This window comes from Megalops cyprinoides, chromosome 9, assembly GCF_013368585.1.
Source record: "Megalops cyprinoides isolate fMegCyp1 chromosome 9, fMegCyp1.pri, whole genome shotgun sequence".
In the NCBI taxonomy this organism is placed as follows: Eukaryota; Metazoa; Chordata; class Actinopteri; order Elopiformes; family Megalopidae; genus Megalops; species Megalops cyprinoides.
In genome coordinates, this window is record NC_050591.1 from 21,060,480 (window position 1) to 21,074,988 (window position 14,509).

General features: G+C 39.8%; 3 protein-coding genes across 3 annotated transcripts in view; 1 reads left to right on the plus strand and 2 right to left on the minus strand.

Annotated features, from left to right (window-relative positions):
* LOC118782752 (extracellular calcium-sensing receptor-like) overlaps positions 1-14,509 on the plus strand; it is a 77,225-nt gene that overhangs the window by 26,737 nt on the left and 35,979 nt on the right. The gene's annotated exons all lie outside the window — the stretch shown is intronic.
* LOC118782769 (extracellular calcium-sensing receptor-like) lies at positions 10-4,812 on the minus strand. The gene is made up of 6 exons (XM_036536314.1): positions 4,697-4,812; positions 4,316-4,604; positions 2,291-3,118; positions 1,541-1,765; positions 1,009-1,132; positions 10-914 (listed from the first exon to the last, which is right to left on the minus strand). The coding sequence occupies exons 2-6, from the start codon at positions 4,568-4,570 to the stop codon at positions 10-12; spliced, it is 2,337 nt and encodes a 778-aa protein (XP_036392207.1). The 5' UTR covers positions 4,571-4,604; positions 4,697-4,812.
* LOC118782768 (extracellular calcium-sensing receptor-like) lies at positions 7,204-12,171 on the minus strand. The gene is made up of 6 exons (XM_036536313.1): positions 12,053-12,171; positions 11,676-11,964; positions 10,021-10,848; positions 9,107-9,331; positions 8,549-8,672; positions 7,204-8,108 (listed from the first exon to the last, which is right to left on the minus strand). The coding sequence occupies exons 1-6, from the start codon at positions 12,118-12,120 to the stop codon at positions 7,204-7,206; spliced, it is 2,439 nt and encodes an 812-aa protein (XP_036392206.1). The 5' UTR covers positions 12,121-12,171.

Sequence of the window (14,509 nt, forward strand, 5' to 3'; positions counted from 1 at the left end):
CTGGAAATTTTATTTGGTAACCACTCTTCCCATGAGGTGCTGTTTGGTATTTTTATGTGGTTTCAGTAAAATTATATAACATTTTGGAGCAAATAAACACAGAAGCAGACCAAAACTAGATGCGAGAATTGCAAAGATTTCCACAGCTACTGTGAACTTTCCAGGTGAGCTGACATAAGCTGGTATGAAAGCCAGCCACACGGCACAGAATATCAGCATACTGAAAGTGATATACTTGGCCTCATTAAAATTGCCTGGGAGCTTCCTGGCAAGAAAGGCCAAGACAAAACATAGAGCAGCCAGAAGCCCAATATACCCCAGAACACACCAGAAAGCCTGGTAAGAACCCACACTGCACTCTAGGATTATTCTGGACCGTTGATACCGTGTGTTTTTGTAGGGGAATGGAGGGGCAGTGATCAGCCACACTGCACAGATTATCACTTGTACAAAGGTGCAGGCAGAGATGATGACCCTCTGCTGTTTGGGTCCTAGCCACTTCATGATGTTGTTTCCTGGCCTGGTGGCTGTGAAGGCAGCCAGAACCACCAGAGTCTTCCCCAGGATACAGGAGATGCAGAGGGAGAAAGTGATGCTGAAGGCAGTATGGCGCAGCATGCAGGACCATGGTGTGGGCTCTCCAATGAACACCAGTGCACACAGGAAGCACAGGGTCAGAGAGAGCAGGATGAAGAAGCTCAGCTCTGAGTTATTGACTCTGACAATTGGAGTGTTTCTGTGGTAGAGGAACACTGCCAGAACAGCGATAGTGAGGCAGGCTCCTATCACAGCTATAACAGTCAGGGTCAGCCCCATTGCATCATGGGTGAGGTATTCAACTGCTTTAGGTATGCATTCTGTTCTGGCCTGATTGGACCAGTAATCTTCAGGACAAGGTGAGCAATCTATTGAATCTACAGAGAAATAGGGAGGGAAATGAAAATTATTAAAAGGAAACTATATACATTCGTTAAAGAAAATATATTGTTTGAAAAGTAGAGATCTCACCGGTTTTATTACTAATCTTGCCATTGTCACATGGTACACAATCAAAGCAGCACAGAGGCTCCCCACGACGGACTGCCTTCCTGCTTCCTGGAGCACAGCTGTCACTGCACACAGACACCACCACCTGTCCATGGGAAGCATAACCTGATGTTAATGTAAACACCTTCAACTGTCTGTGAGACTGATTCTGACCCTTGCTACCTTTTGGCTGGACTGTAACTACATGCCTGTGCATGTCCAAGAGACTGTCATTGTTCATCTACATTTAATGTACAGGTGGTGTGCAAAATTGAAATTCTTTCTGGACACTAAAATATAAGATAAAATATGTTAATGATGTTGTGTATTGATGTATATTTATTCTTTGGGGACATTGCAGCAGCTGGATACATTGGAGTCAAAGAATGCGTTATGTCCAGCTCACACAGAGGTGGTTGCATTGACCTAAGAGTAACACTTACCGCCACTTCACCCTACAGAACTTCAACAGATGGCATCGCATGTACTGAAATACACAGTGTTTGCAGCTTGCCTCACTCTGATGGCCCGCCCACACGATCGCATCCTCCTGGATGAAGAGCTCCTTCCCAGCCTCCTTTGCACCATTGAACATTCCAACAGTGACAAACTCAATATTTCCAGCTGCACCTCTTTGCCAGTTGATCAGATCATAAGATGGAATAGAATCCCCATTTGCATCAAAGTTCACCTCTTCTCCAGAAATGGTGAAGGAGACTTCCTGAAGATAGTGCTGCAGCTTTGAGTTGAAAATTTGGAAAGATTGAGGATTATAGGAAAGACTGATGAAAATGACTGATGGAAAAAAATGTTTACGCAGCAGTTGTATTATTTTTCTTATCTTTAATTGAAAATGTTCTCACCGGAAGATCATGCAGAAATAAAGTATATCAATAAGATGCAGAAGATGCAAAAACATTGCCACATTTTCACATTTTACACTATTTATGGCTTTACATAAAAATGTAGCAAAGAAATCTCATTTTAAAAATATTCATTCTAATAATGCGTTAAAATATTCATGTGAGAGCATTTCTTAAAATGGGCAAAGTGCAGTAATTTGTTATCATACACATATCTGTGAGAAACCAGACATTAAATATTAAATTAAATGTATTTCACACATGTCACAAGATACGTGAAAATCTATAGATCTACATTCTGCATTTGCACTTCAATGTTTTCTCACACATGATTTATTTTACACAATAGAATACACACAGACAAAAAATCCTCTGAAAAAAAAAAAAAACAGAACTTTTACCTCCCACGGATGAATGTTTGTGGCATCAGCACATGAGGAGTTTTGGAAGGGTCCTTTCCCAGGCTCACAGCTGATGAGGCTGTGCAGGGCGTGAGCAATGGCGTACACAGCTTTGTACACATTGTAGGATACACGAGGGCTGGAGGTGTTCAGGTAGGCAGAGTGTTGCTCCTTCAGAGGCTCTTGCCCTGAGCAGGGAGGCAGCTGGGAGGAGACCTGGGCCATGTTGTTGGAGGTGTAGAGAGAGCAACCATACAAAGCACCCCACAGCTCATGCACCAGAGGGTTACTGGGGTACCTCAATGGGTCCATGCTCGTCAGATAGTTTCTAAGACCTGGAACCTTCCCCTGCCGGATAGCAAATCCTATGGTGCCACCCAGAAATGGGTAGAACTCACTTCCCGTGAACAGGGAAGCTGTTACCCAGGCTTCACTGGCAATCCACTGGATCCCAGTGATATTCTGATCCATGTACTCTTTCAGAAAGGGGTTGAATTCCCCTTCTCCAGAAAAAACCACCACAACTTTTGCAGTTGAGCGCTTCATCACATCCAGGATTTCAAGTACTCTGTCACGGTTGTACACTTTGGGGATCATTTCATGATAGGCCAAGCACACACCTGTGTTTTTGATTTCCTTCATGAGACCCTGAAGAGCGAACCTGCCATAGTCATGATCCTCGAGGACCACACCAACCCACGTCCAACCAAATCTTTGCAGGAGGTGAGCGATGGCTTTAACCTGGTAGTCATCATTAGGAACAACTCTGAAAAATGTTGGAAATTCCTTCCTATTGCTTAGACATGAGCATGTTGAAAAATAACTGATCTGGAAAACACAAAAGGCACAACGTGCATACATCAAACCCAGGGGTAAATTCCAGTGTAGAATATCTTGCAATAAATGTTGATATGTCAATGATTTTTTTGTTTGTTTGTTTGTACATAAGAGAATTTTACATTTATGCAAATGTCTGGATAGCCAAATGCATACAGAAAGCTCCCCAGACAGCACAGCACTATTCTCAATGTAGTTTTAACAATTGGAAAAGTACACAAACAACTGTTATACTCAAATAAGAAAGAAAAGAAAATAACAGGATTTAATATTTTAAGAAATAAATATCCTCTTCTGTTTATAGCCATTAAACTATATCTAAATATATGCCTCACTGCAAATTACTTCCAATACTTAAACTACAAATATCAGAACTGTAGGCAAATAATGCCTACAGTTCAAAACACAGAGTAGAAACAACTGTATAACATGAAAGTGCACAGTATGAATGAGAATGTATAACATATTCAATCATTATTTTGACCATATGAGTACAATCTGTACTGGCATTGCAATGGTTTATTTTCTTGAGTTGATTGGCTTCAAAAATATCTTGTACTGCATAAAGGTTTGTTTTGTGCTACCATGCTATAACTGTAAGATTTGGGGTTCATAACGATGTACTAGTGAAGTGCAAATAATGAGGACAGGCTTAATCAGATTTAGGGTGTTACAAGCATTTGTAAATGCTACCATTATTACCACTTTAACTCAGTTCAATTTAAATAAATAGACTGAATAAAAATGATTACCACCAACCTTTCTGGTGAGTTAATCAAAAGTCTACAGCTGGAATCAACCCCAGAAAAATTTACAGATAAAAAAATCATGATCTAAAATTTCCCAACCAAAAGTGGCTTTATTACAAAAATTAAAAACCAACCTACGAGATAAAAAGTCACAGTGTATATAATAGGTATCATTGCTGGAAAAACAAACTCAACTGTCAATTATCACTGCACTAAGAATAAAGGATTAGAGGCATAGGGCATCGCTAACAAAATAAAACTGAAATAAAGAGACAGCAGAAGAGATAGTATATCTCTGTCAGTACAGAAGAAGATGGATTTCCATATCAGATGACTAAGTCATCTTTTAAGAGTCCTTGCATTTGATTCAGCAGTCCATTTCATCAATTAATGGCATTTATAACAGCTTGAATGTAACAGCTTGAATGAATATACACACCATTGGAATTCGGAAGGGCTGCAGAGTTCTAGAGACAACAACAGACTGTGCAGATCCAGATTCTCCAACCACGGCCAAAACCGGAGATGCACCAGAACATACAGGACTGTGAGCTTCCCCTGGTCCATTCATGACTGCTAGAGCTGCCCGTTGTGCTGTCAGAGGGGTTGCACAGGAGTCGTAGATCTTGTATCCCAGAGTGAGGTTTGGCAGCAGGTTTGGACTCTTATTAATCTCCTCAACAGCCAGCCTCATGGTCTGGGCCCAGCGGAAAGACCTGGGATCAAACCTGCATAGAGACCAATAGTGAAGTGTGACATGGCTTTCTGGTGGGGAACAGGAACAGCTTATCCACTTGCATCAGAAGCGCTCTGAACTCACCCCTGACATTCTGCAGTTGTTGGTTTGTGACTAAAATCATAGTCTGGTGGCTCCACTCTGTAGTGCAAAGGGAAAATTCCTCCGATGATGAGGTCTCCATCAGCCTGGAACCCTGGCTCAAAGTGACCCAGCAGAGAACAAGGAGGAGAATTGGCTGTGCTGGCAGCAGTGAGGGTGGAGAATGGAAAAAACAGGGACCACACAAACAGCAGAGTCATCTTCAGCCAGACTGGTCCCATACAGAGGAGTGCAGAGAGGAGAGTGCCGTTTTATTTGCCAGCCTTCCTCTATGCATCTCATTATGTTCTGTATCTCACTGGACTTCATTGGCAGCAGGAGAAAAAAATGACATCACATAGTCTGCACTCCCCACTGACAAGGCTGTGGTAAACATCTTACGTGAAACAGTAAAAGTAAGCAATTTGTCTTGAGTCTAATCTGAGTCTTGTGTCTGCATTACTTTAAAGCTACAGTAATTTTACTTTAAGGTATCCTTTAAAGGGTTGTCTGCTAGTAAATACATCTATATATTTGGACAATAAGATATTTTCCTGTATAGCAGGAAGAGTAATTAATATATGGTAGAGTTGGTCTACCACTGGATGTTTAGGTGAAGCCAGATTCTGTGAGTAATGCACAGAGTCAGAAGATGATAAGAGCAAAAGCTCACATTTTTTAGCAAACAGGGAAATTATAATAATTTATTTCATTCAGAGTAATATGTGAAACTCCTGACAGACATAATTGCACCAAGATTTGCTCACTACAAAGGCAGCCCATTTCAAACTGAACTAGGTGTGTTTACAGTTTTGTTCAATAAAAACATTTCCACATGAATCTTTTCCATGAGGACAGTGTCTCCCACGCATGAATACTACACTCCGTAGTAAAGCTCCCTTTCTACTACAGTTAATTATCGGGAGCACCAAACAACACAGAGTAAAAGCAAGAGAACAGCACACATGTAGTGTCAGAGGTCTCCCTCACGCCTGCATATCTTCCAGTGAACCCCTCCTGCTGTATGTGCATGGAGTGCAAACCAAGTGCAAGTGATATGTCACAATGTGAAACCAACAGAATTCTGGTCCACACAGTGCAGCACTAAACAAACAAACATGAATTTGTTCACAAATTAAGTGAACCTGACTGAAAAACGTCATTCGAGCATAGGCAACGCACAGTAAGTGAGCTATGTCCTGTAGACAGTGAAAACAAGAAAAGACCTATTACAACAGCCAAAGGAAAATAATTATTTAGCTCTACGAGTAGTGTAACGATGTCCTCGCACTGTTAGCTCTATTGTGACAAAAAACTAGCTAACAAATTAGCCCAAAAACAGTAATGGAAAAATGGAGAAGAGCAGTGGCATAGATAACACTGGTAATGTGGGAATATGAAAATTCTTTTTTTTATTAACCTTTTACATTAACAAATAATGGAAAAAGAAACATGATATATATATGTTAAAATATGTATCCATGTAAGAATGGATCCTTAGTAACGTTTGACTGCCCTCATATAATTTGACTTTATCGCTCTCCTCCTCTCCTGCATGTCCTCAGAAAATATTTGCAGAATCAAGTCTCCAATTAGAAGGAAGAAAATTCAAGATTAACTGAAGACAATGTGGACTGACAAACTTATTCCAACAAAAATCATTTCTCAAACACAGGCCACAAGAAATGTAAAATTGACTGGATTAATTGGGTATGCTTTGTATCCTTCAACTTTAAAAAGTCGTTGGTGATGACTTCAATACTGTTTTAAATCCCCATCTAGACCACTAAAACCTCATATAAAATACAATATCTGTACATACATAACAGCTATGCTAAATGATTCACTCTCAGTCTCGCAATCTCGCACCGCTACTCAAAAATATTGAAGAAGATTGAAAATATGGAACAGTTCACCACTTTGACTAACTAGGCAGAATGTCCATCAATAAAGTACATATATCAGCAAAGCGTATTTACAATCTGACCCCTGTCTATTGCAATACTTAATTTTCCACAGAAGTTACTTTGACACCTTGCACGACTACCCTCGGTTTTTCTTATCTGCTCACCTCCCTCAGTCTCTTTCCTCTTCTGTTCCATCTTCTGTAGTTTGTGTGTATTTGCTGTTTTGTTGTACATTTTTATATGTGTTATGTATTGTATCACTCCCTAAATTATACAATTATAAAAAAAATAATGTAAATAAATGCAAACCATACATTTTCAGTCATTGGCACACGTAAAATATAAATAACCCACAAACTGAAAAGCTGGAGTTGATTATGCAGATGTAGAAATACAAGAGGTTTCTTCTTTATTTGTACTTATGATGAAACATATGCTACTGTTTTGACAGTATGATCTACACCCATTACACTTGACTAACTGACATCTGTCTTTAGGTTAAATTTTAGGCTTAGTTCTTAGTTTATGCCCCCCTGTCACTGCTATGCACAACTGAATTGGTTTGGGGGAAAAATCATAATTTCATTCATGAAATGCATTGTTTTATTTGGTAACCACTTTTCCCATGAGATGTTGTTTGGTATTTTTCTGGGGCTTCAGTAAAATTATATAACACTTTGGAGCAAATAAGCACAGTAGCAGACCAAAACTAGATGCGAGAATTGCAAAGATCTCCACAGCTACTGTGAACTTTCCAGGTGAGCTGACATAAGCTGGTATAAAAGCCAGCCACACAGCACAGAAGATCAACATACTGAAGGTGATGTACTTGGCCTCATTAAAATTGCCTGGGAGCTTCCTAGCCAAAAATGCCAGGACAAAGCACAGAGCAGCCAGAAACCCAATGTATCCCAAAACACACCAGAAGGCTCGGTCAGAACCTACACTGCACTCCAGGATTATTCTGGACCTTTGGTACTGGGTGTTTTTGTAGGGGAATGGAGGGGCAGTGATCAGCCACACTGCACAGATTATCACTTGTACAAAGGTGCAGGCAGAGATGATGACCCTCTGCTGTTTGGGTCCCAGCCACTTCATGATGTTGTTTCCTGGCCTGGTGGCTGTGAAGGCAGCCAGAACTACCAGAGTCTTCCCCAGGATACAGGAGATGCAGAGGGAGAAAGTGATGCTGAAGGCAGTATGGCGCAGCATGCAGGACCATGGTGTGGGCTCTCCAATGAACAGCAGCGCACACAGGAAGCACAGGATCAGAGAGAGCAGGATGAAGAAGCTCAGCTCTGAGTTATTGACTCTGACAATTGGAGTGTTTCTGTGGTAGAGGAACACTGCCAGAACAGCAATAGTGAGGCAGGCTCCTACTACAGCTATAACAGTCAAGGTCAGCCCCATTGCATCATGGGTGAGGTATTCAACTGCTTTGGGTATGCATTCTGTTCTGGCCACATTGGACCAGAAATCTTCAGGACAGGGTGAGCAATCTATTGAATCTAATAAGAAAGAGGCATAGATTTAACAATTACTACAAAGAACAGATGTAAAGGGCCATGTAATAGAACCACCATGCACCTTTTAGCCCTGTAGATATGCAGTCTTAAAGTTAAGGTCATACCACAATAAACAATAATAATGTATTAAATTGATAACAGAAATATCACCATAATAACTATCACTATTTCCATTTTCAAGACAGTTTAAAAATATATATATCATACTAAGTTATCTTGTAACAAGATAGATTCTATATTCTTTATTATCACCATGAGGAAAATTAGTTTCTCAAAGGCAAGACAACAATAAAAATAACTCTCAAAGTCAGAGGAACCATACACATATGACTTAAAATGCACAAGTACAGTGCCAGGACTAAATAGAATCAACAACAGTCTGCTTGTCATACTGTCGTGGGTGTATAAAATGGAGTCTTTACCTGTCTTATTACTAATCTTCCCGCTGTCACATGGTACACAATCAAAGCAGCAAAGAGGCTCCCCACGACGGACTGCCTTCCTGCTTCCTGGAGCACAGCTGTTACTGCACACAGACACCAGCACCTGTAAGGGACAGAACACAGCCAGGTGTTACTGAAAACACTTTGTTCTGTTCATAAGACATCATGGACCTTTACCTGCCTTTCGGTTGATATAGCCAGATGTTGCTGCACAATTCTATCTACCTATCTGTCATCTGTTTAAACACAGATGATTTAACAGCACTGCACACAAAATAGCAAAAGTGAAATATGTCATAAAACCTATCCATGATGGTGTATTTTGACAGATATTTGATTTTCCTCAGGGATATTGATTCAGATGAATGCATAAGAAATAAATTGTCCAGCTCTCACGGAGGTGGTCTCAGATGTATGCTTGTAGATCAATTTGGAGTTGTTTCATTGACTTCAGAGTAACACTTACCGCCACTTCACCCTACAGAACTTCAACAGATGGCATCGCATGTACTGAAATACACAGTGTTTGCAGCTTGCCTCACTCTGATGGCCCGCCCACACGATCGCATCCTCCTGGATGAAGAGCTCCTTCCCAGCCTCCTTTGCACCATCAAACATTCCAACAGTGACAAATTCAATATTTCCAGCTGCACCTCTTTGCCAGTTGATCAGATCATAAGATGGAACAATATCCCCATTTTCATCAAAGTTCACCTCTTCTCCAGAAATGGTGAAGGAGACCTCCTGAAGATAGTGCTGAAGCTTTGAGATGAAAATTAAGAAAGATTGATTATATACACACACAAACAAACATCTACGTTTTGGACAGTAAAGCATTTTTTCCTTACTGTCATATTAAACATACAAGATATTACACAAATATATAATTACAAAATTAGTATTAAACTATTCCTTTCTCTTCTGTGAGGACTTTCATTTGGGAAAAATAAACTGCCCCAAATTCAGACAAGTGTTTTTAGCAACCCTAATTTTGGAATCAGCAATTATATGTTAGACTCGTCTCACAGTGAAAACAATTGCATTTGCTCAGGAGTGCTGAGGCGAGAGGAATGGGGTCCGATACACTTGCTGTCAGCTAAAGTCACAGCACACTGTAGCGCAGTGGGCAATCATTGGAGAACAGGCATTACTTCCCTGATAACATCCAAGCAACTTGCAGGTACCTGATGAATCACAAGGTACCTGAGAGCAGTAAGAAGAAGAACTATACACGCCATCTCTGGTGGAAAGATACTGTACCAATTCATTCTGCTGCTGTGGGCTGTGGGTTCTAAACCTAATTTTAACTTAAATCGTTTTAAATATGAAATACATCAAAATCTATCATACTTATACCATTAATATACAATAGAGTGTAGGTAGATATTCACTGGACAATACATGTAATAGTAAACAGAATATTTCATACAGTTTACAATGTAAACATTTACCTGCCATGGATGAATGTTTGTGGCATCAGCACATGAGGAGTTTTGGAAGGGTCCTTTCCCAGGCTCACAGCTGATGAGGCTGTGCAGGGCGTGAGCAATGGCGTACACAGCTTTGTACACATTGTAGGCTACACGAGGGCTAGAAGTGTTTAGGTAAGCAGAGTGCTTCTCTTGCAGGGGCTCTTGTCCTGAGCAGGGGGGCAGCTGGGAGGAGACCTGGGTCGTGCTGTTGGAGGTGTAGAGAGAGCAACCATACAAAGCACCCCACAGCTCATGCACCAGGGGGTTACTGGGGTACCTCAGAGGGTCCACACTCATCAGGTAGTTTCTGAGTCCAGGAATCTTCCCTTTACGGATGGCGAATCCTATGGTGCCACCCAAAAATGGGTAAAACTCACTTCCCGTGAACAGGGAGGCTGTTACCCAGGCTTCACTGGCGATCCACTGAATCCCAGTGATGTTCTGATTCATATATTCTCTCAATAACGGGTAGAGCTCCCCCTCAACAGAAAACACCACCACAACCCTTGCAGTGGAGTGTTTCATCACATCAAGGATGTCAAGGATTCTCTCTCGGCTGTACACTTTGGGGATCATTTCGTGGTAGGCCAAGCACACACCTGTGTTTTTGATTTCTTTCATGAGACCCTGGAGAGCAAACTTGCCATAGTCATGATCCTCGAGGACCACACCAACCCACGTCCATCCAAACTGCTGCAGAAGGCGAGCGATGGCTTTAACCTGGTAGTCATCATTAGGGACAACTCTGAAAAATGTTGGGAATTTTTTCCTGTCGCTGAGACATGAGCATGTTGAAAAATAACTGATCTGCAAAACAGAAGAGACCGTCTTATGGTCCAGTTCCCCAATACAGTAATTCACAGTTATCAGTTATTCTGAAATAAAATAAATATTACTACTACAAATGTAATTTGAATCCAAGGTTTATGTGAAATTGAATTTTTTATTTGTAAATACTGATGCATCAATGATCTTTTGGACTGCCATGTGAGTGCAAAATGACAACTATGCCTTTTTCAGTCTCAGGGGTTAAAACTAATCTGCAAGACATTACTTTTTCCATTTATTTTTAACGCAAAGTAGCCATATGTAGCCAAATCACTGCTACTGTCTAATACAGTTAAAGAAACAACTGTCTTTTTGACTATACAAAAAACAATTGTAGCATAATATTGTATTTAAGAATGCAGTAAATGACATAAATTAAATTAAATTAAATTATAGGAAAACAATTATTAGCAAACCAAGTGCAGCCCTAAAAACACTTCTATTTCAATTAATAAATAATAAACAGCAGAGATGTCAAGAAATAACAGCCAAAACAAAGTTTTTCACATTAATAATGGAAATATTGCAACACATTTGTACATGTAAGCGTGCAGTGTAAAATACATTTATACAATATTGCGTTGTTTTTTTGATCAATCATCAGCTATTACAGTATTGTACCTTGTATCTGTACTCACTTTACAACAATTTATAATTGTTTATATTTACTAATGTGAATTTAATGTAGTGGAAATATTAAATGTTATACACGTATAAACGTTGTTTGATGAAACAAAAATCATCCTGCAAGACCTGCGTCTTTAAGTCTTCTGAATGGTCAAAAATACATTACAGAATACACTCACCATTGGAATACTGAAGGGCTGCAGAGACCTGGAGAGAACAATGGACTGTGCAGATCCAGATTCTCCAACCACGGCCAAAAGAGGAGATGCACCAGAACACAGAGATTCATTGACTTTACCAGGTCCATTCAAAACTGCCAGAACCGCCCCCTGTGCTGTCACAGGAGTTGTGCAGGAGTCATAGATCTTATATCCCACTGTGTGGTTCGGCAGCAGGTTCTGACTCTGGTTGATCTCTTCAACAGCCAGCCTCATGGTCTGGGCCCAGCGGAAAGATCTGGGGTCAAATCTGCACAGAGACCACGAAAGGAGTGTGACGTAGCTCTGTTAAGGAACAGGAAGGTTAAGCACCAGTATCAGAAATACTCTGAACTCACCCATGACATTGTACAATAGCTGGTTTGTGAGTAAAGTTCTGGTCTGGTGGCTCCACTCTGTAGTGCATTGGGAAAATCCCCCCAATGATGAGATCTCCAGCAGCATGGAACCCTGGCTCAAATTGGCCTAGCACAGAACAGGTAGGAGCCGGGGTAGCGAGGTTAGACACAGGGTATAACAGGGACCACACAAACAGAGGAGTCATCTTCAGCCAGACTGGCCCCACACAGAGGGGTGCAGAGTGAAGTGAGCTGTTTTATTTACCAGCCTTTCCTCTACGCATCTCATTATGCTCTGTATCTCACTGGACTTCATCATCAGCAGGAGAGCACATGACCACGTGACATCACCTGTTCTGTATTCCCCACAGATAAAGCTCAGACACAGAGCTCATGTAAAATAACAGACAAGTGAGTTTTCCATAATTACCAGGATAGGGCTTAATATAAGGTATAGTGCACTGTGATTATAAGAATCCCATTTCACCAGTACAATTTCACTCTCATAAGCAGTTGATTATTAAAGAAGGACTTATAAATCAAGGGGTGGAATGAGTGTGTACACTTTAAGCAACACTTTTTCTTAATAAATTGAAAAATGTCCTTAGCTATTTTTTTCAATCATGACAAAAAAATACATAGAGCATTCAAAATGTTTAGTATTTTATACTATCCATTATTAAATAAAATAAAAATAAAATGACACATTAAAACAACTTTGGAATCATCAGCATTACGCAAGCTATAATGCCTTAGCATAGACAATGTCCTTAATTGAATTAAATCATGGAATGAGGATTTGATTCATATTAATTATGCTGAATGTGTGAATGGAAATTGTCACGGTTCTGCTTTCATGATGTAGCAAAGAATTTGGAATATCCAGTTTTTCAGATGCATTTCTTTCCAGATACGACTGTGGTCAGACAGAAGGCAGCATTTTTCATATGCACAAAGTCTCTTTCTTAATCCTGCACTGTACAACTCCTTTCTCAACTCTTTTTTTACAACTCTTTTCTCAATTGTTTTAAGTATTAGGTGCTTTGATTTTAGCCAAAAATATCATAAATGTAACACAAAACTGTATTCAGATTCTCACAGCTTTTTAAAAATTGACCATGCACTCCATTGGATACCATATTAAATGTTGTATATGAGCACAAAACAATTCCTATGAGCTCAGTGCTTGATTATTACATGCTTTTTAAAAAGCTTTAGTATACAAATGATTCTGTCCCAATGTGCTGATGACTATGGCTATACTAACTTAAACAACAACTGCGCCAAAGCTTCTCAGAAAACATCTGTGGCTCTTTTCATTCCCTCCAGTAGTCCTTGGTTCAACAGCTACTTTACCAAATGAAGATGATGTAAGTAGGGCTACTTGCAAATTAGTAGCTGACTGTCCTATCATTATTGTGGCTGTTCTGATAAAACAAATCTTACTTTTGATAAGATGATTTGCCATTTTTATTGAAAAATAAAACTGCTGAATGTTTTGCATAATTTAATAAATGCCTCTGCAATTTTTTATTAAATCACAGACACCACACAAACAACAAAACAGAACAAAATATATATATATATGTGGGGCTGTCTATTATCATTACTCAAATTCATGGGAACTTAAACTTAAACCACCATTTGGGAAATTTGCATGTGCGGTAATGTATGTCTGGAATGAAAGTGAGTCTCATTTGTTTCCAAAGTATGTGTATTCTGACAGGACACTTAACTCAGCTTTTTATTTATACATACCATCATATTTCCTGTGAGGCCTGAAATGTGTAGGTGTATATAACAGGTGAAATGCACCAAAGCCCAAACTTCAACCAGTGTGATCAGCTCATTTGGCTTTGATAACGTGTACTCAGTGCTCATATGTGCTCATATGTGGTCTGACAAACCTCAAATACTGTCCCCTTTAATACAGTGTTCTACAAGAACAAATTACCACACATCCTGCATCCTGTTTACAGACATGAGGCGTGTCAGCAATTTATGACTTATGATGGCTTTTGTGGTCCACAAAACTTTCATACTGGTGTGTATCTCATCATGCTATACCCTGCAAGAATTTTAACATTTCTAGTTTGCACCTTTTATGAAGTCACAAGGTGATCTTATTTGACACAAGTGAGGACAGGATTTACCCTTCTTTGAATACATCTGTGGTATTACCCAATGGAATCTGAAACTAAATAAGGCATTTTATAAAGGAAATTGCCAATATCTAAATGGAATCAAACAGTTGTCATGGCCACATACCTTATTACATTGAAAAAAAATATGATATTCCTTTTCATATTGCCTAATTGTTTTAACCAATTAAAAGGGAGCGAGGTGTACATATTTACAAATCTTTAGCTACACTATGTAGGAGTTCATTTTAACTAAACCACCTCAGCACTGATGCAATTACCATATATGAAATTGTGTTTGACTTCTTCTGATTGG